Source organism: Mesoplodon bidens, assembly GCF_964165515.1.
Source record: "Mesoplodon bidens genome assembly, chromosome: 17".
Taxonomy (NCBI): domain Eukaryota; kingdom Metazoa; phylum Chordata; class Mammalia; order Artiodactyla; family Ziphiidae; genus Mesoplodon; species Mesoplodon bidens.
Window position 1 is genome coordinate 68,603,947 of NC_138174.1, and position 24,143 is coordinate 68,628,089.

A 24,143-nucleotide genomic window follows, 5' to 3' on the forward strand; every position below is an offset into this window, starting at 1 on the left:
GAACATGGGTGATCAGTCGGGTGAGAATTTATAGTTTCTAATTGTTCTCAAATAATTTTGTTTGTTTGTTTGTTTGCTTTTTGGCTTGTCTACTGTTAGAGCCATAAGCAGATAAAACCTGAGATATCTATTAAAAATTAGTTAGAGAGCTTTCAAAACGATCAACTGAAACGCCCATACCTTTTCCCGGAACAGTTATATTCTCAGGTGGTGCAGCCAGGCATTAATATATTTTAAAAGTTGCCCAACGTGTAGCCAAGGCTGAAATCCACTGCTTTATAGTAACATGAAAGATACGATAATACTAATAATGGTGTATATCTATTAACAAATAGAACCTAAAAATTAACACTTCTCTATTGCTCTGCACTTTGCAGTGTCTGATGAAATCTATAATTTTAATTTAGTATTGCAAAGACTTTTATGAACTTTAAGTTGAATGCAAAGGTAGGTTCTCTTTGGTTGCTTCTAGTGATAATGGACCATGAAATACAATGTGAAATTTAATTTGTAGCCCATATAGCTCAAATGCAATATTGAGAAGAGCCTTGGCTTTTGACTTTAAAGAAATTAAAAATTCAATATGTGAAGAGGATATTTAGAAATAAAGAGAAAGATGAAATTATGACTCACAATAAAGGTAAAATTAATGTAAAACTCAACTCTTAGAATTTCCAGGTTAATAAAGGCCACAACAAACTGATAGATGAGCTCAGGATAGTCTCAAAAAACAGAATTTGAACATAAGGCTTCATCTAAGTTTTGGCCACTGTGTTCTCCCAATTGCTCTCTTTTATTGTTTAAACTGAATTACAGTTCATGAAATATTAAAGAAAGCCCCATGTAAATAACGCATGATTTAGAATATCACTTCATGTGTACAGATGCAAAATGAAAAACATTTAATGTTTGTTCTAAGCTTGTAAAACCTAACAGATAGTTCTTCACTCTAGAGTTGTTTTATCTAAATAAGAACCTAAGCTCCTGGACAGAGCTGGGAGCAAATAAAATCAGTTCTACTCAGGAGTAATGGCTGATATGTTTTTGTGTCCCCTTAACACTGGTAGTTTTATAAATACTTGTCAAGTTCAATGCCCAACGAAGACATTATTGAAGGAAAACCAAGCCTCAATCTCTTCTTGGCAAATGAGAAATAATTGTCCTAAAATGTAAATACCAGTTCAATTAACTCCAAGGTAAAGAGGATTCCCATTGATATTTTGAATCTGATTTTACAGAAGAAATATTGACTATATCTATTTAAAAAGGATTCTAAATTTGTTTTAAATTGTGGAATGATCTGTAGTTCCTCTAGTCTATTCTTTTCAATTCACAGAAATTAATGCAGTCATTTTATATATATATATTTAAAACTCATTATGGAGGGGCTTCCCTGGTGGCACAGTGGTTAAGAATCCGTCTGTCAATGCAGGGGACACGGATTCGAGCTCTGGTCTGGGAAGATCCCACATGCCACGGAGCAACTAAGCCTGTGCGCCACAACTACTGAGCCTCCGCTCTATAGCCTGCAAGCCACAAGAGTCACAACTAATGAAGCCCGCATGCTACAACTACTGAAGCCCACATGCCTAGAGCCTGTGCTCCACAACAGGAGAACCCACCGCAATGAGAAGCTCGCGCACTGCAATGAAGAGTGGCCCCACTCGCCACAACTAAAAGAAAGCCTGCATGCAGCAAGGAAGGCCCAAGGCAGCCAAAAATAAAACAATAACAACAACAACAAAAAATAGAAAAACACATTATGGAGAAGAAATTCCTTATTTCTTATATCTTATCCTATTGCTTGAAGGCAACTTTTCCTTACTTCTCTATTACTTAAAATAGGCATCTTAAGTGCCAATTATTTAATTTCCCTCACAATTTAAAAATATTTATGAATGTCTTTTCAGTGAGGTGTAATAACTCTCTTAAGCCACTAATATAACGGTACACTTTCTAGTAAGTTGTCTGACCCCATTATGTAAATAAAGATGCACATTTACAAACTGATAGTTAAAAGATGCACAGAAGGATATTTTTGAACTAATACTAAAAGAAATCATGGATTTAAGTCGAAGAATTTGTCACCTGTATTGAAGTCTTTCATGCAAAGTAGCAAATGCAGTGTTCTGTACCATATATAACAACCAAATAAATATTGGCTTAAAAACACACAGGTAATTACACATTTTTCTCTAAAATGCCTTATACATTTCTATTGTCATAACCTTAACTATTCAAACCTATCTGCATCTGAAGACAATCAAGGATATGTGTCTTTATGCTTTAATAAATATTCTAACCATAATTCCGTAGTTAAAAATTTTTTTTCTCTAGATAAAAGATGGATTGATACAAATCTATTATTAACAGGGCAATTATCATCTGGATTTCCATGTAATAAGGAGTTTACACTTTCAAGTGTGGGGCTGTTTGCAATTTCAAGTGTGGGCCTCAAGTGGAAAAGTCCTACTGGGTAAAGATCATGGGATAATTGTATGTCCCACTATAGACACTATTAAATAAGGAAGTCCAAATAATATGTAGAGACATTGCACCCTATTGGTATTTGGTATCTCTGTCATTAGAAATAGTTATCCTTTGATTTTAAAAACAATCCTCTGTGGCATACACAATAAGGACTGATAACAATTAAAAAGACATTAACATTGTTTATTATACTATTTTTGAGTCTTTGCATGATGTTATCCACTAAGAATACACTGTAGGGGACTTCCCCGGAGGTCCAGTGGTTAGCACCCTGTGCTTCTACTGGAGGGGGCACGGGCTCGATCCCTGCTTGGGGAACTAAGATCCCACGTGCTTTGCAGCGTGGCCAATGAAATAAAACATAATAAAATAAAGTATTAAAAAAGAAAAAAGAATACACTCTAGGCATGGCCTGTGGGGAGAGTGGTTTACCGGGAAATACCCCAAGGTCCACTGATTGAACTGAGGAAGACAATCCTATAGACTCTCATCCTAGTTTCAAGAAATCAAAAATATGTATGGGTTGTTTTTGGTTCCATAATGTAAACTGCCTTCCAAGTCAAAGGAATTATGAGTTAGTCCACTTAAGTTAGAGTTTAGCTAATAGATTTGTTCTCTAACATAATTTATTATTAAGCATACATACTCTTTGCTTTAAAGCATACACAATGCAAAATCCCATCATGTTAAACGCAAACCATTTGAGCTTCTTTCCATGAAATTATGAAACCCAAGACTAGGAGCAAGACAAGTGTCCAGGGAGGGAATGCAGTGGCCAGAATTTACTGAGCATTGGAATGGTAGAGTGTCCATAGAATTAGCAGCTAGGAAACCAGTGGTGACCCGATGGCAGCTGCAGGGTAGCCATGTTCCCATGACTCCTCTTCCCGTAGAGCACACCAATGGTCATTACTGTCAACTCTCTGAATCACACTCAGACTCTACATTGGACCAGTGGACATTTTGATAACCTGAGTGCCCCTGAGCCACAAACAAAAGAATTTCTGCTTCTTCCAGGTCTCCCCTGAACAGCCCACATTTTTCTACAGCAGACTCCAGAAATGTACTTTTTTTTGCATGTGAAAAGCATACTCACTATAGTTATTTGTGTGAACAACTGAGTTACTAAATATGCATACAACTAAATATACATCCATTTTTTATTATTTCAAGTTTTCCTTGTAAATATTATGATCTGCTTATGGTAACTCAGCTATAGATTTTATTGCCCTTTTGGTGTAGTTTTAGGATTACATCTCACCTTTTCTGAGGAACCTTGGATGCACAGTGATTGGAAAAAAGCAGTTAAGCTCTGTCAGGTGCCAAATTCCCCCTGTCCCTCTTCCAATATTCTCCTCTGCTCTCAGACAACAGGCGGGGGTGCTTTTTCTGGCATCCTCCTTTCACCCTTGTGTTTCTTCTCTCTTTCTCTACTCTTTTAATCTTAATAAACCATCTGGTACTTTTCTCCCTTCTTACCAGTACATCAGCAATTCTTTTCATAAGGTAAAGCTTTACTTGTCAGTGTTATTACCTGTGAAACATTAGTTTTACAAATGGTAAATGGAGCAATAAAGATGCTCCTGGACACAGAACCTCTCAGGGCAAGGACACTGATAACTTCAATAAGTCAAATCCAGACTCAGAAGAAAGGACAGGTGAACAGATGTCAGCACACCTTCAGGAAGCCAAAGGGTAAATGTTACTTGATGACTGTGTTGGAGATGATTAAAATGCTCTTTGGAAAGAAAAGGGCCGTGAAAGAGTATTGTTTCATGTGAAAAGTAATGGTGCTCATCTCTATACCATGTAAGGAGAAGGAGAGAGTTGAGAAGAGGGAGACAGACAGAGGTCAAGTAGGCAGGTTTCGACCAGTGTGGCTTGAAGAGCGATGAGCATCATCAAGCCAGAGCTGAATCCCATAGAAGGAAAGCAAATGAATGTCTCTGGCCTGCGCTTGCTCTGGGCACATGCTCACGTGTGTGTCACTGCATAGAATGGGAACTTTGCTTAAGTTATGCATCATGTGATGGATAATATATGCTGAAGCGGTTCACCTCTAGTTGTAGGAGGAGATGGCACTGTCAACAAATCCTCATGATGAAACATAATAAGGAGCAAAAGGATTATTTACCCAGAAATAAGGGAGGAGGGAAGATATAATGACTGAATGGGCTTCAGGAGGATCAGCGAAGGTGACCTCTGTCCCATTCTATGACCGATGAATGGAAGTTTTCGTGACAGAGTGAATAACTGGCGGCTGGGGCTGGGGGGTGGGAAGAGGAGGCTATGGAAAAAGTAAATTTCATGTAAAGAAGAGCCCTCTCAAACTCCATGGGACTTACAATAAGAACGTGGGACATAAATGTCAGTTATTTATACTTAGACTTTTAAAATTACTATAAGAAAGAAAGGACTGTAATATGATACTTGCAACATTAACCTATTGTGTCCTATTGTAAAGGTCTGCCATGGACAAGATAGGAGCATAACTGAAATTACATGAGTGTAAAGAGACAGATGGTGTTTCAAAGGTATAAGCTCTTTCAACCATGAAAATACTTTTATATGTCTTCTAAGTCTATTACTACAAACATCAGGACACAAATTGAAGCCACTAGAACATTCTTGAAACCATGACAAATAAGTCATAGAAAGAAGATCCCTGCATTGCTGCCAATTATGGACATTTACTAAAACTAGGAAAGCCAGATCCATGGCAAGACTAGTGTAACTGGTGATTTTTGACATTATGTCACCCATACATAATCTCACTGACCCCAAATGTTGTGTTCACTGCACTCCTATCCTCATTAAAAGACATTCCTTGAAACTGGCTTGAAGGCCACGCAGGAAAACATCACCTTCCATAGAAACCATTATGCTTTGGAGCCCTGGTGAGTAAAGGACATATATTTACAGCTCATTTATCATTATAACCACACATGTACAGGCTTTTTATTCAATGTATGTCACAGTTCTCATCTCTTACCATATGGCTGAGTTACCTTTGTTTTAATTCTTTGCTCTACGGCAGAACAGAACTGCCCGTTTTATACTACATGGTACTCTGGGCTTAGCACGGGTAGTGCAGTTATGCTTCTCCCCTTTTATAATTCCCAAGCATTAAGTGATGAAATCTAATCAGTACATAATTCTCAATGTACATCCTTACTGACTTTTGGTTTAGGAGGAATATACTTTCCCTAAATCATGTGCAGCTATTTGCTTGGGTGATATTTCCATAGAGGTACATGTGCGTTCTTGAATATACCTTGGTAAATTCAGAACAATTAACTCAGAGCAGAGTTGTAATATTGGAAATCCGAAAGATCATACTGCAGTTGCCAGAGATCAACATTCCCACCTCCTCTGACATTGTAGAAATGTACAGGAATGAATTCAGATCAAGAAAATCTTTGTTTTGGCTGACTCTAGATTTGGTAGAATAATGGAAAATCTCTATGATCTACCTAAAATGGGAAGTCCCAGCCTGGAAGTTCTTGTTTTCTGAGATCCTTATCACCATATTGCTGCTGGTACTTTGTAAATGCCATGTAATGCCAGACATGCAGAAGACAGAAAAAAAATTATAAAGAAATTCCTTATGCAGTTATAAATATGATATTTTAAGGTATAGTGACTTTTTTTAAATGTCTGCAATAAGAAAAATTGCTATGGAACTTGTAAGTAACACAACCTTCATTAGTGAAAACAAAATTTCTTTAAAAGTGTAATATCAGTGGAAATTTAGCTATGTGTTGGATTTTTCAATAGTCATCACAACAACTTTCACAAACTGTTGCATGTTGAAAGCATCTCTAATCCAAGACCTTAAGTGTGTTGCTTTAATAAGTCTTTATGTGTACATAACTTATAAAACAACAAATAACAGCTCTAATCTGATAAGAAAACTTGGGGAGCAATTCCTCTAATTATAACAGCTGGACAGGGAGAATTACTGCTGGCACAGAAAAGAATGGACTCTAAAGTGGCCATTTACAAAGATACGTGTAAAGGTAAATGATTAACTTGCAAATATCCAGTGGCAGAAACTAATTATGATTTGAGGGTAGTGACGAAGGTCACAATACAGAGACAGGGAATCAGAGAAACGACAGTGCAGGCATGCTGAGAGAGACAGGAAAGAAATCAAGGGTGAGAAAGAAAGAGACTTTTCAAAAAGGTAGCTTGAGAAAATCTCTGTCTCTAAGCAAAGAAAAATGGCGTCAGAGCCATTAGTGAGGCGCAAGTAGCATGTTACAGGTGTTTGAAGAAGAGAAGAGATTTCTCCTTGTTTGGGGGTGTGACGGGTGTAGGGGCAATGGATCAGGGAGGCTTCAGAGTTGAGGTTGGCAGAAAGCTTTGAACTCCAGTGCAAAGTGTCCTGACTGTCCCTCATGCGGCAGAGGTCAGTGTATAATTATAAAATAGCACGGAGAGTGGACATATCCAGTCAACGTGCCAACAATCTGGTCGGCATGCAACCATGTGTGTCTTTTCAGCGTCTCCCTAGAGTTCTCTGTGCTGCTCCCTTGCAATTCTGAGGACAGCAGCTTGATCTAATAGGAACTGTGTCTAATTTATTTGCCAGGTGTGCACAGTTCATTATTAGCGCTGTCATGATACCTAAGACAAAAGTAAAAGATTAAAAAAAGGATACTAAAATTAAACTATATGGTCCAAGAACAATGATATAAACATACATAAGCCAAAGTAGTGTCTTATTTCTCCTGTAAATATTATGATTATTTTAAAAATGTATCAGCATCTTTGAGAATCAATAATGAAGGATATAAAAGTAGAAATCTGTACAAAGACTAAGTATCTGACAAGCAACCTTATCAAGGGTCTTAGCAAGAATGAAAATGGAAATGGACTGAAATATTATTATCTGGGAACCCCCTTCAAACTTGAAGGCAGTAGAGCTGAACCAAGGACATGTTCTTCCCCTTCATTTTTTTTCAGTCTCTTTGACAAAGAAAACATTAACGTTTCATTCATCTTGGCAATCTGGATATCCAGAAATATCCTGGGTTGTTACACATACATTAAATAGGATAAAACAATTATATACTTCTTCATTATGACAGAGTTACAAATGCTAAATGGAAAATATACTGAAACCAACCTCACAGCTAAATATGGATGAAATGTTTTTCTCCTAATATATACATATCAGTACCTTGAATGCTAGTATTTTCCTTGCAATGGTGTTATTTCTTTCATACGAATATGATTAGGAATATGGTTAACTTTTCAATGATCACTGTTAGATGCAGAAATGTATCACAATTAAATAAAATATATTTTCAAAATCATCAATGTGATGACACACATTGTAATCATGTGTATCTTTCCAAGAAATTAAGTTTGTCTTTTCCAAATAAGGTGATAAAATGTCCCTCTTAAGAATATGACACAGGATACATATTACTGCAGGTTGAAATAAAAGTTTTCCTAAAATCATGACCAAAATGAAGTTATATCCTGTGTTTAAAAACTATAAAACCCACAGAATGAATTTAGTTTTCAAGGAAATACATTTAAAAATCAGTCACAAGTTCCCCTTAGAATCATGCATAAACTGTTCATTTTTATTACATACTTATTATACTGTATTGACATTTAATCTAGTTTTAGGACATAAAAAGATGCCATGGAAATGTTATTTTATGGGACCTACTTTCATGGGATTGTTTCTAGGTCATTTCAGTGACAGTGTGAAAGCAATGTGACATTAAGAGAAAGATAGTAATGACAGTTGTAGGCATGAGATAAAGAAACCCTGAGGGCCACCAATGAAGTGAACTGAGCTGTAAATCCTTAAAGAAAAAAGAAAAAAAAAAAAAGAAGAGAAAAGGAAATATTTTTACCCCAAAGCTCCAGATTTTCCTTCCTACGAGCTTGTTGCTTTAATAATTGGAAAATGACCTCAGAAAGGTTATTTCATTTCTCTTGAAAACTCATTAGACTTTATGAAACTTAGAAAACCAGTATATTTGCAGATCTCCTACAAGAATTGACACTGTGTGAGCACTAATCTGAAGAACCATGTACTTAAGTGTAATCTTTATTTGAGGTGATGACAAGTATGTACATACCCTGATGGATCAATATAAATGCTCTTTGCAGGTATCATAATTTTAGTCTTTTTAAAATTTTGAAGAGAGATCTTGGGACTTAAGCAGAGAAGAGGAAGAACGCCCCCCCTCTTTCCCTGCTAACCCAGTGCTTCCACAGTGGGATCTCTCTGCGGCAGAAGAAGCGTCAGAGAGAGAATGTTGCTGCTGGCACTGTGCCCACCAGGCCAACCACACAGCTGGGGAAGTTCCGACTTGTTCGTGATGTGTCTGTGATAGGCATGTCGATGTTTGCTGACCTTACGTAATTAGTTGCCTTCATTCTGCCAGAACATAATCACAATATCTGAAGATCAAAGAAAACAGGATTGAGTGTTCCATCTATTTCTTGGAAAGCGTTTCAAATGTCATCATCATGTTATAAAAAGTCATTCAGAATTCTCAGAGTCACCAAGAGGGCCCAAATGCTTCAGTGAGTGCTGGTGGCATTGACAGCCCTCAGTCTTCTAAACTGGGTATTTTCTCCTCCCATTATACACGTCCACCTACCAATCCCACACTGTTGTCCATCTAAGAAATGAGTTGTAGAAGAAGAATTAAAAGAAGAACTCTTTGAAGAATTAAAAATAACTGGATTTGTGAATTACAATTCTATACACTATCCATAAAGATTGATTTTATGTTCATAGGACTTCACAATGAGTATTCAGAAAAATGCCTAGATGAGAACTAAGAGAAAACACCCATATTTACATATCAGAATACTTATTTCTATGTGTGTACCCTTTTCATCATGTGTTAGTAGTTTGTGGTTATAGAACAGCTAGACACAAACACACACACACACTACACAGAGCCCTCAGTAGAATAATTCTATTTTTCCCCTGTGGTAACATACTCAGGTATGATGCAGTCATCCCTAAAGATTATTGAGTTACCCTTGCAAAACTCACTTTGAAGTGGGATTAACAAGATTAGTTCATTAATACATAAAACTCTGGGGCTTTGCAGTCTCTGCATTTCCAGGACTTGGGCATTATGTTTCTACATCTTTATCTTGCTGTTCTCACCGTTACAGCCTCAAATGTAAAAACCTCTCAAGTAACCGATAATGCATTTCTACCCTTTTCTTCCAAAGTAAAAAATTATTTTAAAGGACAAAATGCTTGTAGGTAGAACACTGACATCAACAGAAAATACAATTAAGTATTGAGCAGAATGGTTAAGGTAATATTAACATGCCATTATTGGATCAATTAGTACACAGTAATTTGCCAGATATTCAGTGTTTCAGCAAACCCTTGGGCAAAGTCTCTTGTTAAGCAAATGACTGGAATATTAAATAATTGAAATGAAGTGCTACAATGTACCACATTCCATAGTTTTCCCTAGTCACATTAGGAACATAATGTCTAATGAAGTTATTATTCATTAAAAATTTAAATAACATGGTATTTTTGTCCTGGTAGTTAATGGTTTAACAAGTCTGAGGAATTTCTAACTGGTCCCAAAGACTGACCATCAGGAATAAAATAATAAAATCAGGACTGATTTTCAGGGCTCAGAGAACCAAAGTCTGACACAATCACGTTTTCCTGACATGGTTCCTTTTCCCTTTTTTTGGTTATTGTTATTGCATAAATGATGCATAAAAATTAATAAGAACTTTGCATTCAAAGCACCGAGCTGATCTCCCTGTGCTCTGTGGCTGCATTCAAATTCCTACAAGGTGTTATTTGGTTTTTTTAAGATAAACACAAGGGGACTACTGCCCAAGGCAATTCTTCTATCTACCCATTTCAATGTACAAGCATTCTCACATAATGTAATTTTAAATTAAAGGCTCACTGCTATTTCTCCTGGGTATACATTTGGCTTTGCTAAGTCTATAAAAACTGTCTTGTAAAGGACTCAAACTGCATTAGAAAAATAGTTAACCCATTTATGGTACCTGTGGAACAATTTCTTAATAATTTCCTCCTTTATATTAATATGATATTTCATATTAGAGTTTATTTCTCCATGGACATTAAGAGAATGCCTCTTACCTCGTCCCTAGGTAAAAGTCGTCTAGAGAACTTTTGAACAGTTTGAAAGTTGATTTTTTTCTGTTATTAATATTGCAAGAAACATAGAATTCTAATTGAAATTGGAATAAAACCAATGTAGGAGTTGGGTATATGGTAAGTAGAGTTATCTAAATTGCAAGTTCTTAATACAAAAATTTTTTTCCATTGCTTCTATTGATAACATTAATTGCTGGTTATAGGATAGAAAGCAAAACGTTAAATGGCAATATTTAAATAATGAATAATGCAGTAGGTGCCATTATTTCTTCCGAAGTTACATAATTTTATTTTTACCATTTAACACAATAGCAAAAATAATATGAGTAATAAGTACTGATTGCAGAGGAGGTGCTTGCAAATGAATGTGCATCTTTGCATTGTGAGCATTTTACATGCCTCCTAATAAATACAGTTGTTTCCATACCACAATAAATATGCAGCTCTTAAGGGAAAATAATTTGCCATGACAAGGATCTGGATCTCTTATGCACTCAGCCTCAGGTTTAGAGAGTGGAAACAGTGTTATAAAGGGTTCAGAGTTGAGAGACAGATGAGTTAACTGGAGAAGCTAACACAAAAGGGGAGTCAGTGAAGGTCAACGCTTTGTCATGATGCCCTTGTGAAAGGCATTTACAGCTAATTTCTTACGTGACATGGATGCAAGGTCCTCCTCTCATGACATAAACCAATACTCACCATTTGTCAGGCTAGTACCTTTCGGTACTATTTGTACCAGCATAAGAGTAAAGTAGAATAATGTTTCCTGGTTGTCCAAATAACTATTTCTGCTAAATAGTGACCTGGATCCAGGATTAATAACCAAATAAAATATCTCCATCTTGTCAGAGATGTAGCAATTCCAAAGCCTCACAAAAATATCTCGTTCCCATTCAGTATCTTTCTCTACTGGGACAGCAAATAACAACCAATTATGAGGCTGCTGCATGGGTCGGGATGTACCTATTAACAAGTGACTCATCTCTTCATTTCATGTAGTTGTCAGATCTTAAAACCAATATCTAACTCTAAATAAAACTCTCAAGAGATCTACTATGTCCTTACTCAGAAGTACACTATGTACCTTTCCATGAACTTGCAATCCAAATTGAATACGTTACCTTAAGACAAACAGCCAACATGCAGTGAAACCCTAAGTAGCTCAGAGAACAAAACACCCTTCCATAATATAGAGAAATAATTCAAAGTTAAAATGTATGGAGTTCACATATGTAAAAACGATATATGTGAACAATATAGTTTTCACTATAGGAACAATTTTTCCAATTTTAGTAAATAATGTGAAGAAAAACAGCCAATTTGGTTTTTCAGTAATGGTAACTATAGTGGTTTCTCTGGAAAAAAATGAGTCATATTTTTATGAATTATTTTCTAAATAATGTTTCTTATTAATTCCCAGTAACTAAGAAATGGAATATAAATTACTAAGAAATGGGGTGCATTGAGGAAACTGAGAGAAACACCCAATTTCTGTTCAGAGCCCACCATGAACTCATGGCTCATGGGTTCTCAGAGTCCCTGGCAAGTAGCTTACATACAACTCCATTCCCAGAAATAGAAAGAATTCTCTAAAAGTAAAATACGTAATCAGAAACAAACCCCTTCAACTTTACTTGGGTGGATGGTGTATACAATTTCAATAAGGAGGCGTTCCACATGCACAAACAATTTTTTAAAGAATCACAATTTTCCCCCAATTTTAGTAGTATTAATTACTGCTTTAATGTTAGAGCTGATTTGTCATTCATTATATGGTATATTGGCCTTCTTAGCATTTATGTATTTGGGGTTTTTTTTGCCAAAGATTTTTCATGGTGTGGAGAATGAAAACAAACAGATAGTTCGTTCTCAAATATTATCTATCAATTTAGGACTCAATTTTTCAGGTAGTGTTTGAAATTCCTTACATATAAAAACTCCTTTCACCATCTACCATCCATCCTCTACAAATACAGGTTTTTAAAAAATTGAAACATTTAGATCTAACCTAAATTTTGTTACTATCTACAGTATTTTATAGGTTTCACCCTAGAGTAAAGTAGGATAAAATTGCAAAATGCAATGATATTTTTTCTTTGACACTACAAGTATATCATTTATGAACATATAGAAACAATGAAGTCCTTTCTCTAATTATCATGATTCATGCTCTTGCTTTAAATTGTTCAAGTGGTAGCGACAATTTACTAGAAATCAGGGTTTACTTTTTTGCCTTGAGATTCTTTTTTAAGGTGAAGACAGCATCACCACTCACCCACTAATGTAAATATGACCATGTTATAGAGGCAGACATTGCATATCCGAGTTCTGCCTCTGTGAGTTTATCATGCCCTTTCAGGAAAGGAAATGTGTAAATAAGCGCTTTTCTGCAATGCTAACTCGAGAAATTAACAGACTCCTATGTTTTTTGCTGATGCTTAATGTTTTTTTTGTGGGGAAAAAAGATAAGTGGCATGCATAATAAATAGCATGAACGAGGAAGGCACTCAAGGAATAGATTCATAAAATTTGCTGGTGAAACTGATTCCACCTTAACAATAAGCAATCAGGAGCTACAGATTGAAGACTTCCTACGTATCCATCACTGTCAAAGGAGTGATAGGAAACATACAAACATAATCATGGAATCGCAGGTTCTGAGAAAAGAGGAGAAAAGACTCTTAGAACTCATCTAGCCAAGATGCCCTCTGAATGATTTCCTCATATCTATTGGACTTTAGAGGGTTTTGGTTGTTGGTTTGTTTGTTTTTAAATTGGGATTTTTTCATGTATCTTTGAAGCTCCAACACATACAGCACAATAGCTGTCAGTGGGAGGCATACAATAATACTGGTTGATTTGAATGAGCAAATAAATGAATTGATGATTATACACATCTCAACAGAGTGCTTGATTCTTCAGCCTATATTTAAGTGTTGAACAATTATACTGAGCAGAGATGATCTTCTATATATTTCTTGCACACTCTTGTTATCAGACATATGTGTTTAATTTTTGTGAGGTGTAGGGGTATAGTTAAGAAATTTATATAATGGTGGGCCCACATGGGATCACCCCACTCTCTTCACAGGACCCGGAAAAGAAGCTCCAAGCATCAGGAACCTGCTGATGGTCTAGGGCACAAGGAGGCTTCCTTTGTTCCAGAAATGGGACTTGTGTGGGAAGGTCCTGCTTAGAGGAAAACAAACTTGTCTCCGAGGAAACAGAGGCTTAGGAAAAATACACAATTTATTAATATAAATAAATAATATAGATATATTTATTTTATAAGTAATTAAAAAAAAATCCTAGGGCCTCCCTGGTGGCGCAGTGGTTGAGAGTCCGCCTGTCGATGCAGGGGAAACGGGTTCGTGCCCCGGTCTGGGAAGATCCCACATGCCGCAGAGCGCCTGGGTCCGTGAGCCATGGTCGCTGAGCCTGCGCATCCGGAGCCTGTGCTCCACAACGGGAGAGGCCACAACAGTGAGAGGCCCGTGTACTGCAAAAAAAAAAAAAAAAAAAAAAAAAAAAAATCCTAAAAAGAGTTCACTTCTGAAGCAACCCAGCTTTGTTGTCATTGAAAACCTGCTCTGACAGGATGTCCTTGTTCTGAACCAGCCCTTCAGGTCGGCAGAGCGCGCTGGCCCCAGGCTGATCATCTCAGGGGGAACCCCTGAGCTTTTCACATGGTGAAGACTAGTTTTCTTTCAAATTTGCAAACCAGCTGTTACTAGTTGCAAATCCAATGTCTTTGTTTCTATTTCTCTTACTTCATTTTCTCAAGTCTCAGCAAGATGCCTGTCTTTCCCTATATTATCTTGATGCTCAAGGACACATTTCTTGTCCTATTCTTTCCAGACTGAGCAGAGTGATCACAGCTGGGACTTTTCTCTGTGCAGTTCCTCAAAGGCCAGCTCATTTGGTCAGGGGGAAAGGTGAGCACTACTTATGGTCACGTCATTCTGCTTACTTCAAAGGGGCTTGAACTGGACCATGAATTTGTACATAACAACAATAGCAATAATCATAAAGCAACGGTAAATATAAAATCATGTCATCTCAGAGTCACAGCTCCTGAGACAGTGATGCAGACCCTTGTTTATCAAGGGGTACCCCTTCAGGCATGTGTGTTAGAAATGCCTGGGACACAGATTCAAAATTCTGATTTTGAGGAATATCGAACTCACTGAATGGGAACCTTTTAGGTTAATGTCCTGGGATCTGGATATTTACAATGCTATCTGAGTAAGTCTTATGTATAATGAGGATGGCGAGTTACTATAAGAATATCCAAAGGCCTGATACTTTGTTCCCATATGATTAGCATCATTTTTACAAAGGCACAAGTTATGAATTTACTCAGCTAGTTCTCTGCTCTACTACCCGGTGTCCAAAATTGCCTCTATCGATTCTGTGTATTTAGAAATCAAGCAAAATATACTAGAAAGCTTTTTCAAGAAGTCAGGATACTTAATCATGTTCTTTCTAATACCTAACTGCATCCATGCAGATGCTGTTGACCTTACTTCTTCATCTTTGTCCGACATTCAGCAGGAAAAGGAAAACAGTTGCCGTCCATCACAGAACAATTCTTTCTCCGTCTGCAAACCATTCTGAAGACACAGCCCTTTGATGTGACTCTTCCAGGATACATGAGTCATCATCCAGCAGTGGGATGATAACCCACCTGGAAATCCTGGTTCCAAAACTGAATGCAGTGTCTTCCTCCACCCAGGCTCCCTCTTCCTTCTGGGTTTTGTTTTCTTCCAGGGAAGCGTCACAGCTCACCAGGTTCTGAGTTAATCAAACCAGAGCGAGCCGTGAGTCTCTCACCTCCGCTACCTAGACAACTGCAGAGCTCTTCCCATAACTCCCCAGGGAACACTTTCAAATAGCTCTCATCCTTCCCAGTCCCTTAATTCCCAGGTTGCCAACGCCAGTGTCTCTAGGCCCAGAAACAAAGTTAACATGTGTGTAGAAACAAAGTTACTGTGTATATAGTGTCTTCCCTTAGAAATGAACTTATTTACAAAACAGAGGTAGAGTCACAGATGTAGAAAACAAACTTATGGTTACCGGGGATAAAGTGGGGGGAGGGATAAATTGGGAGATTGGGATTGACATATACACACTATTATATATAAAATAGATAACTAATAAGGACATACGGTATAGTACAGGGAACTCTACTCAGTACTCTATAATGGCCTATATGGGAAAAGAATCTAAAAAAAGAGTGGATATAGGTATATGTATAACTGATTCACTTTGCTGTACACCTGAAACTAATACAACATTGTAACTCAAATGTACTCCAATAAAAATTTTTTTAAAAAAGGAGTAGTTGTCATTGTGGCCAAACTGTAGACGGTAGAGTACTTGCCCAACCTAAAGGCATTCAGATCACAGTGTGTGTGTATGTGTGTGTGTGCATGCACACACAGTCTGTCCAAACAAAACACATGTTTGCAATTTGCAATTTCTATTTAATTCACTCTTTTTTCTTTCTTTTTCTTTTATTCCCCCATTCCCCTACCTTCTTGTCCCTGACAACTACAGTTCAAGTCTCTGCTTCTATGTATTTGACTTGTTTAGATTCCATGAGTGAGATCATGCAGCTTTTTCTTTATGTGTCTGGCTTATTTTACTTAATATAATGCCCTCCAGGTTCATCCATGTTGTTGAAAATGGCAGGTTTCTTTCTTTCTTTAGGGTGATAATATTCCATTGAATACACTCAGCATCCCTCACCTGGACTACTGCAATGGTTTTCACACTGCCACTCACCTCTTTCCACTAATTCTTACAGGTATAATCCTTTGGAAGTTAAATACGGCTACAATACTAACCAGGCATAGCTACCATTCTGGAAGGGGAAATAGGTGAAAGTGGTTATGGGGATAGAGAAGAAAAAATATTTTAGGTGTGATTGGAATCTCCAGACTATGCTTCTAGAAGGAGGATTTTGTTTTCTCCACTCCATAGTGGGAGGCCGGAGCCAGGAGTCAGGTGGATTCCAGGAATGTGATGGAGGGAGTGAAGGTATGACCTGCCCTCTCTCCCCTCCTTGTGATGTATCTTCCCCATTTTCTTCCCTTGGCCATTTCCTTTTCCCATCCTCCCTTCATTCTCTTTCTTTTCTCCCCCTTTTCCCCAAGGCTGCCTAATGCATCTTCCTATTGCTGATTTATTATCTCCTTTTTTTTCACTTCATTTTTTTCCTCTCTTCTTCCTATTAGTATCTTCTCCATCTCAACCTCAATTCCTTCCTCTCAATTCCATAAAATGGCACTGGAACTTGGAGAGCCTGAACGTCTATTTATTTATTTTTATTGCCTACTGTCAACCTAACGTAGAAGAATAGGATGTTACACATTTTCCTTTTGTCCAAAGACGACTTAAAATTAGTTATATGTAGTCTACCATTTGCTTTTGTTTCTAAATTGTTTTTTCCTTCCGGCAAGTGACCTTAAGTAGAATGACAGTATTCTTGCCTTTGTCATAATCAATCATATTCTGTGCATCAGTATTCAGGGTCATAGGAACTACAGGAATGCTGGAGAGAAATTAACTGAAGCACTACACTTGCTTTCTTATTACTAGAAATTATCTGAGTCAAAATACCAAGAAAGGATAATAGCCATTTTGAGCCTGGATGATATATCCAACTGAGTCATAATGTGGAAGAGACCATAGGAAAACTTGATAAAAAAAGAAATATATATTCAGCATGGTAAGTAGACCTTTAGAATAGGTGTAAATTTTAAAACTATTATTTAACATTTCATACAAAGACATAGAAGCACTCTGATCAGAACTGTAATCATGTAAATAAATGTGTGTGTAATTTAGGCACAATGTATAATTCCACTGAAATACACACAAACTAGATACACACAAATTATATATATATATATATATATATATATATATATATATATATATATATACACATACACACATACACAACACACATATATACATTCTCAAAAGGTGTTAGATATTGTTTGTGCAGAAAAACATGCATAGAGTCATAGATTCTTAGAATAACAAAGACATTAACAATCATCTCAAATTTAACATGCTTTTAAGATAAAGAAATTGACCCATTCAGAGAGATGAAGAATGAAAGATGAAAAATGGAAGGGGCACCTCTGTGTAACCAGATGAATGGAAACCTGTTCAGTTATAGTTTTGCCTCCCGGCTCCCAGGGGTCACATCAAAGAACAAAAGGCTGGTCCCCAGGATGAGCAATCATCAGATGCTACTGAGGCCCTTGGCTCACCTGCAATGGATAGTGATGGCCAGTGACAGTCACTGTAGTTCAGATTACATGATTAATCTCATGTACTGCCTGGTACCTAAAGAAAAACAGAACACTGGGAGGCATGGCTAGGGTATCCCACCAGCACTGGGATAAATAGTGACCAGTTTCCTGAGGATGGATGTCCAGAGATGCTATTCAGAGACAAGATGGATATCACGGATGAACAAAGAACTCACACATCACTCCATGGGCACAGAAATACAAGTGCACTATCAATAGTTTATAGTTGGTCAACATGCATTTTTCCTAAATATCATTTTAAACTAATTCTTTAAAAAATTTCCTTGTCAGTTTCTGTTCTGTGACCATGCAGCCTGCATTCTATCTTCAAGCAAACTGTTTGTATCTAACATCAAATCTCTTGAGAGGCATCTTCAAGAAACATATTACAATCATTATGACCGCAAAAGAAATGACTCTTGTCATGTTGAAGAAGAGATCCCACAGGGAACAAGTGCCTTCAGCTTCGGAAATGTGATTATTTACATCTCAGTCAAGATACCTTCTTTCATCCCCCTGAGGTGGAATTATCTGACAAATTAAATATCTTTATTTGGATGGCAAGGGATTATGAGAGTTACTTCCTGAAATACAAATAGAGGAATATACACTCCAAGTCAGACCCCTAGTGTGACTTTCATTTAATGGAACTCACTTTGAATGATCTGAGTATTTTATTGCCTACATTCTAAATTTATAGATCCTCAATAAAAGCGGTCTCATATCAGACGCTAGTCTAATTTGATCTTTTTAAAGTGGGCATAAGCTTAAAACAGGTTCTTTCGTTTCTCGGACTTCAATCTTCATTAACTTTTTTCTTTAAATCTTAGCTTGAGTGGAGTTTTCCTTTTCAAAAAGTTATTCAACTTAGTTCAAAACTTCTTAGTTGGGTTAACCACGTCGACTTTAAAAATTTAAGCTCAAACGTTACATGTGATACATTTTAAGAATATTAAGCACCCAGTATATAATATCAACCTTTCCTCCGATAAATATCATTTTCTACGATTTTTTAATTTGAGAATCTCCAAAGGAAACAGATTATATTTCAAATGATACTTCTTAATAATTGAAATTAAGTTTCTTCCCTAGGTAACAATTCTCTAAAGATTTTTATTACATCATCTTGTGTTTAAAACTTCTTCTTAGAATGGGTGCCAGACCATTTTATGAAAACTGTTTGGCGCATGAAAGCAGTACAGTGAAACAGTTAAAAATGTAAGCTAATGAGTCAGACTAATAAGGCTCAAATCCTGTCTTCTCTGTCTACTCCCTGGGTGACTGAACAGATTCTTAAGCTCTCTGTTCATCAGTATTATCATTTTAACAATATTTGCTTAATTGGTTGGGAGAATTAAATGAGCTAAGACTGTAATGCACTTAGAACAGTGCTAGGCAGAGTGCACTAGATACATATTAACCATTATTATTATTACATATTATAGTAATTGTTATATTGTGTTGTTCTAGATTATTATTTTAGTAGGCTCTCAGAAACTAATTATGGAATAAAGGACTGAATGTGGGAAAACATTCTTTTTTCCTGAAATATTTGAAGTTCAAATTTCATTCCCTTGAAATAAACAGAGCACTTTAACCATAGAATATTAGTAAAAACTGGAAATAGCATTCAATTTTTATCTAAATCCTTTTCCTACAAGATGCTGAGGATTCTAAGGGCCTGGCCTGGGCAGGGGACCTTTTAGGGTAAGGCTGGGTGAATAGAGCGCTCCTTACCAGGTCCTGGGTTCAGAGCAAAGAGTCAAAAATGAGAAGAGGAGAAAACCAAGATCTGCAAACCAGAGAATCAAGACACCAAAAGGGAGGCACAGAAGCCAAGTACCTGGAGAATCTGGAAGGTGAGAGTAGAAAACAATGGGTCAGATAAAAAGCTTGATGGTGTTACTGGGACTAATCCTAGGGCAGGTGCTGCCCACAGATCTGATTTTGGGGTGGAAAGGCCATATTTAAGGTGCCGAGGACTGGACTGGGCAGTTAGCTCTGTCCTCACTCTATTCTTGCTGCACCACTTAGACTGCACTGAACAGAACCAGCACTTGGATTTTAAGCTAAGACACATACTCGCGATGATATTCTCTACCTTTTAGAAAAACGGCATACATGTGCAACCTCATCACAAGAAAACAGAAAGCATCTCAGAAACAAAAAGGTCAAACAAACATTTGCATTTCCCCTACATCAATGCATACACCTGAGCAGGACAACATGATAAAATCATCAGCAGAAACAGAACTAGAAGCTACGGCAGAAACTGCATCTAATAATTTTTAGGCATCTCAGAGATTACTTTCAGGTAAAAGAAACAAAAATAACAGAGCAAATGTCAAATCAATGAAACTGACTTTTATCTGAAATAAGGTATCTCTAGAAAATGATCTTTATCTGAATTGAATTTTTCCTAAAGGGGAGACAGGGAATTCTAGCTTCCTCTTGCTCCCAATATGTTGAATATTCATCTTGTGAAACAGAATGCAATTTGCATAATGTAAGCCCAGGTCTGTGTGCAGGAACACCCTTCAGGGAAGGCAGAGGAAGGTTCCAAATGACAAGAGCATTTCCCAGCTCACAGCGAAGGGAATCTGCAGCTCACATTTCATCTTCTTTGACAGGATTTCCCGGATTTGCTGAAGAAAATATATCACATTGCATGGGAGGCCCCAGAGGATGCTTCTTCTCTGCTTAAGTTTTAGGTGTGTGTGTGTGTGTGTGTAAAATGTATGTATGTTTACATGTGGTTTTTTTTTTGATGATGATATTTAACAACAACAGAGTTTTAAAGAATTTATACTAAGATGACATGCAAACCTAAATAAGAGAATTTTCTTTGAGGCTCCATGATTTTATCCACTTTTGCTCAAGGAATAGTGGAAAGAAGTATTTTCATCTAAGTCTCTATTGCTTGGACTTGTGACAGATATGAATTCTAACTGCATTATAATATATGGATACAATATATCTGGATATGAATTATTTGTAAACAGTAAATATTCCAGAAGAGGCTAGAAGGTGCCCAGCTACTAGTACACATTAACACAAAACCGAGACTTGCTTAAATTTAAATGCAATATCCATTTTGATATTAGAATTATTTTCCCAATAAAGCATTTACTCAATCTGAATTCTCACTTTTAAAAGAACTAATCTCTCCTAAATTTACTTTTTTAGAATCCCCATTTATTCTGTTTCTTTTTATAAAATAATCTTTTACAAGAAACTCCCTAAGACAAGCACAATTGTAAACAGTAGAAAAAGATTATATTAATATCAATGCTTTCAAAATTGCTCAATTTTCTATGAACTGGGACATATAAAATATGCAAACGCACAGTTTTAAGAGGTGCTATAACTCTTCCACTTGATACACTGATATTATCAAACATTGATGACTAATGAGTTAATAGCTCCTACAGCATTGCAGTAAAGGTCAAATACTAAAGCAAAACTGAGAGTCATGAGACAGAACTTTCTCATTTTTGTGGTTGATGTTTTTGCTATTTGGCAGACATTGAATGAATGGCCAATATCTTGGGCGTGCTACTTACTGATGGGTAGAGGTAACCTTCTCCATTCATGGCTATATACAACCCTGTTTTCACGCCCTGGATGGCCACGACGCGCAGTCCCACTGGTATGAGGTTGAACAGTGCTGTTAAGAGAAAGACAGTCTGTCACCAAAGGGCAGGAAGAAGCAAAGCATCCCCATCACTTTTCTGTTACCTTTGTTCTATTTGAGAAACATTATGTTCGTTACAACCTTCTGAGAAGTTCCAATTCATTAACTTTTATTTCTCTATGTAAGAAGTTGCTGTTCCAAGTAAAATTTGCACTTGAGCTCCGATGTATAGATCTTAGCAGTCTCCCTACAGCATTCTGAAGAACTGATGGCATAATAAACAGAATCAAGCCTGTAATCGTGATTCTAGAATCAAGCCTGTAACCGTGATTCTAGTAGCACAGTCTCTGACGCCACTTGATACCAAAAGAAATAAGCTACGAAGATGCTGAAAGGGCAGAATTTTAAGAGCCCAAGTTGAGTGTTTATTCTGGTCTTTTAAGTAGAAGGTTTGCTTCATCACTGCCATGTAGGACAGGCAAGAAGTTTAGAAGGTAATTCCAAAACTAAATTACATGATATGCCAGCAGAGCCCAGAAATGATGCGCACCTGCCAATGTGCTAAATTTAGAAAGAACTAATCAAACTGAATGGCATGCAAATTTCATAGACAATTTTCTTTATTAATATTTCATAAAACTATGGTTGAAAACAAAGAGAGAAAAGTATTCAATTTTACCCACTTCAGAGACAAAAACTCATGTTTCCATGTTCTGTTTCTTCTCTTAGTGACAAAACGTATTTTTATGTATATTTCACATTGTGCAGACAGCAATGTTATCACTGATTTTTTTTTTTGTCTTAACATCCTTAATAATGCATTTCCATGCCATGGTTACATGTGACCGCGTAGTGGGTATTCTAGCACCATTCTTGGTGATAACTGCTGGATGATTTTGGAGATTTTATCAGAGACACATTTATAAGATAACTGTTAATTATGGGAGGTTATCTGCTCCCATTCATGTTCTTAATTCAAGTCTAATTCTAAGTAATAGAACCAGGCCAGAAGAGGCAATGAAAACACTAAAATGTCGAAGTAAATGTACAAGTAAAATATCTTAGGTTAAGGCTCTCACCTTTATTCCACAAAAGATACATAGTTTGAAAAGTGTGGGCAATTTTGACTTAAATCGATAGGTTTACTCAGTACATAATTTTAAATGGACTTTCTAAATTGTGTTCTATTTAATTCCAAGGCACATGTTTTCTCTGAATAGGGTAGGGGAAAATTATGTCCTCTCTTCCAATTATTACATATTACTGATCTTGAGATCTCAAGATGTCTGTACTACTCAGATGATGAAAGGAAAATGGCAGGCCATGGCCCTAGAAAATTATCCTGCAAGAACACTCAGGGGCATATATGGTTAGGTGGATATTAGCTTTCATGATGCAAACTAATACTGGACCGTCTTCTGTTGGATTCTAGGGGCTTATGATATCCTTATGGAGGAATAAGGCTTATGTTTGCTTATTTCTATTATTTAATATTAAACGTGAGTGTGGATTTATTGAGTATTTGTGTCATGGTAACTCTCAGTATTCCTTCTTCATGGGAGAAAGCCATTGGCCATTTTCACTGTCTTCTATAATACCTGAACTGTCCCATCTCCCTTATATTTTGAAGGGATGGGCATCATGGGGTTATTCCTGATTTATGTGCAAAAGTTTTTTTTTGAAAACCATAATTGTACATCTGTCCATGCAAACTGTTCTATCCTAACCTATTCAAACTTAATTATTCTAACCTTCATACATATCTAATGGTATTTGTAGGTGCCATATAATTGATATAGGCCAGATGGAATAATCCTAGAAGGTAAGTGCATCATGAACTCACTAAAATAATATAGTATGGGAAAGAGTAAAATTATAGAAGATAGTCTAAAATGACTGTACTAAAAAAAACCCTGTCCCCCTCCCCAGGATTTTGGTTGTGACCTGAATAATAATTATAATAATAGTTATTACAATTTACAGGATGAAAACTGAAAGTGAATCCATAGAACCACCGTAATGCGGGAGCCTATTCAGAGCTGACCATGACTGAACCATGGCGCTAATCAAACCCACAGATACCCACATTAAATGAAACATCATTACGTTTTTTCACTCTTTTTGTATATAACATAATTTTAAAGCAATATCACAAGACCTAGGGGAGTAAGAATAATGAAGATGTCCATGCTACTTTGTTCATTCTGTGGAACACTCCAGTCTCCATATAATAGTGAATTTCATTCAACCCTGGCTGCACTTTAAAACTAGCCGTATTCATAAAATAGGATGGCCATGCCCAACTCCAGACCAATGGAATTAAATCAGTCTCTGGGAGTGGGTTTAGGGCATCACAAATTTTTTTTTAAAAAACGCTCCTCAAATGACCCCGACCTACAGCCAAGGTGAGAACCACCTCCCTAAGGCCTTTCGGGGAGTGGGCACTGTGAGTGACCGGCCATTTTCAAACAGCAAGTTATCAGGCTGGGAACCTCTAAGGTGAGAGGTATTGGTTTGTGTGAGGCTTTGATCTTGCAATAGT

General features: G+C 36.8%; 1 protein-coding gene across 3 annotated transcripts in view; it reads right to left on the reverse strand.

The window, feature by feature from the left end:
• Positions 1–24,143, reverse strand: part of FGF14 (fibroblast growth factor 14) — a gene marked incomplete at its 5' end in the record, with an annotated part of 580,960 nt that overhangs the window by 105,713 nt on the left and 451,104 nt on the right. For all 3 annotated transcript variants that reach the window (XM_081215044.1, XM_081215042.1, XM_081215043.1), the window contains one exon: positions 21,531–21,634. In XM_081215044.1, the coding sequence (XP_081071170.1) occupies positions 21,531–21,634 (104 nt within the window). The remainder of the gene's footprint in view (positions 1–21,530; positions 21,635–24,143) is intronic.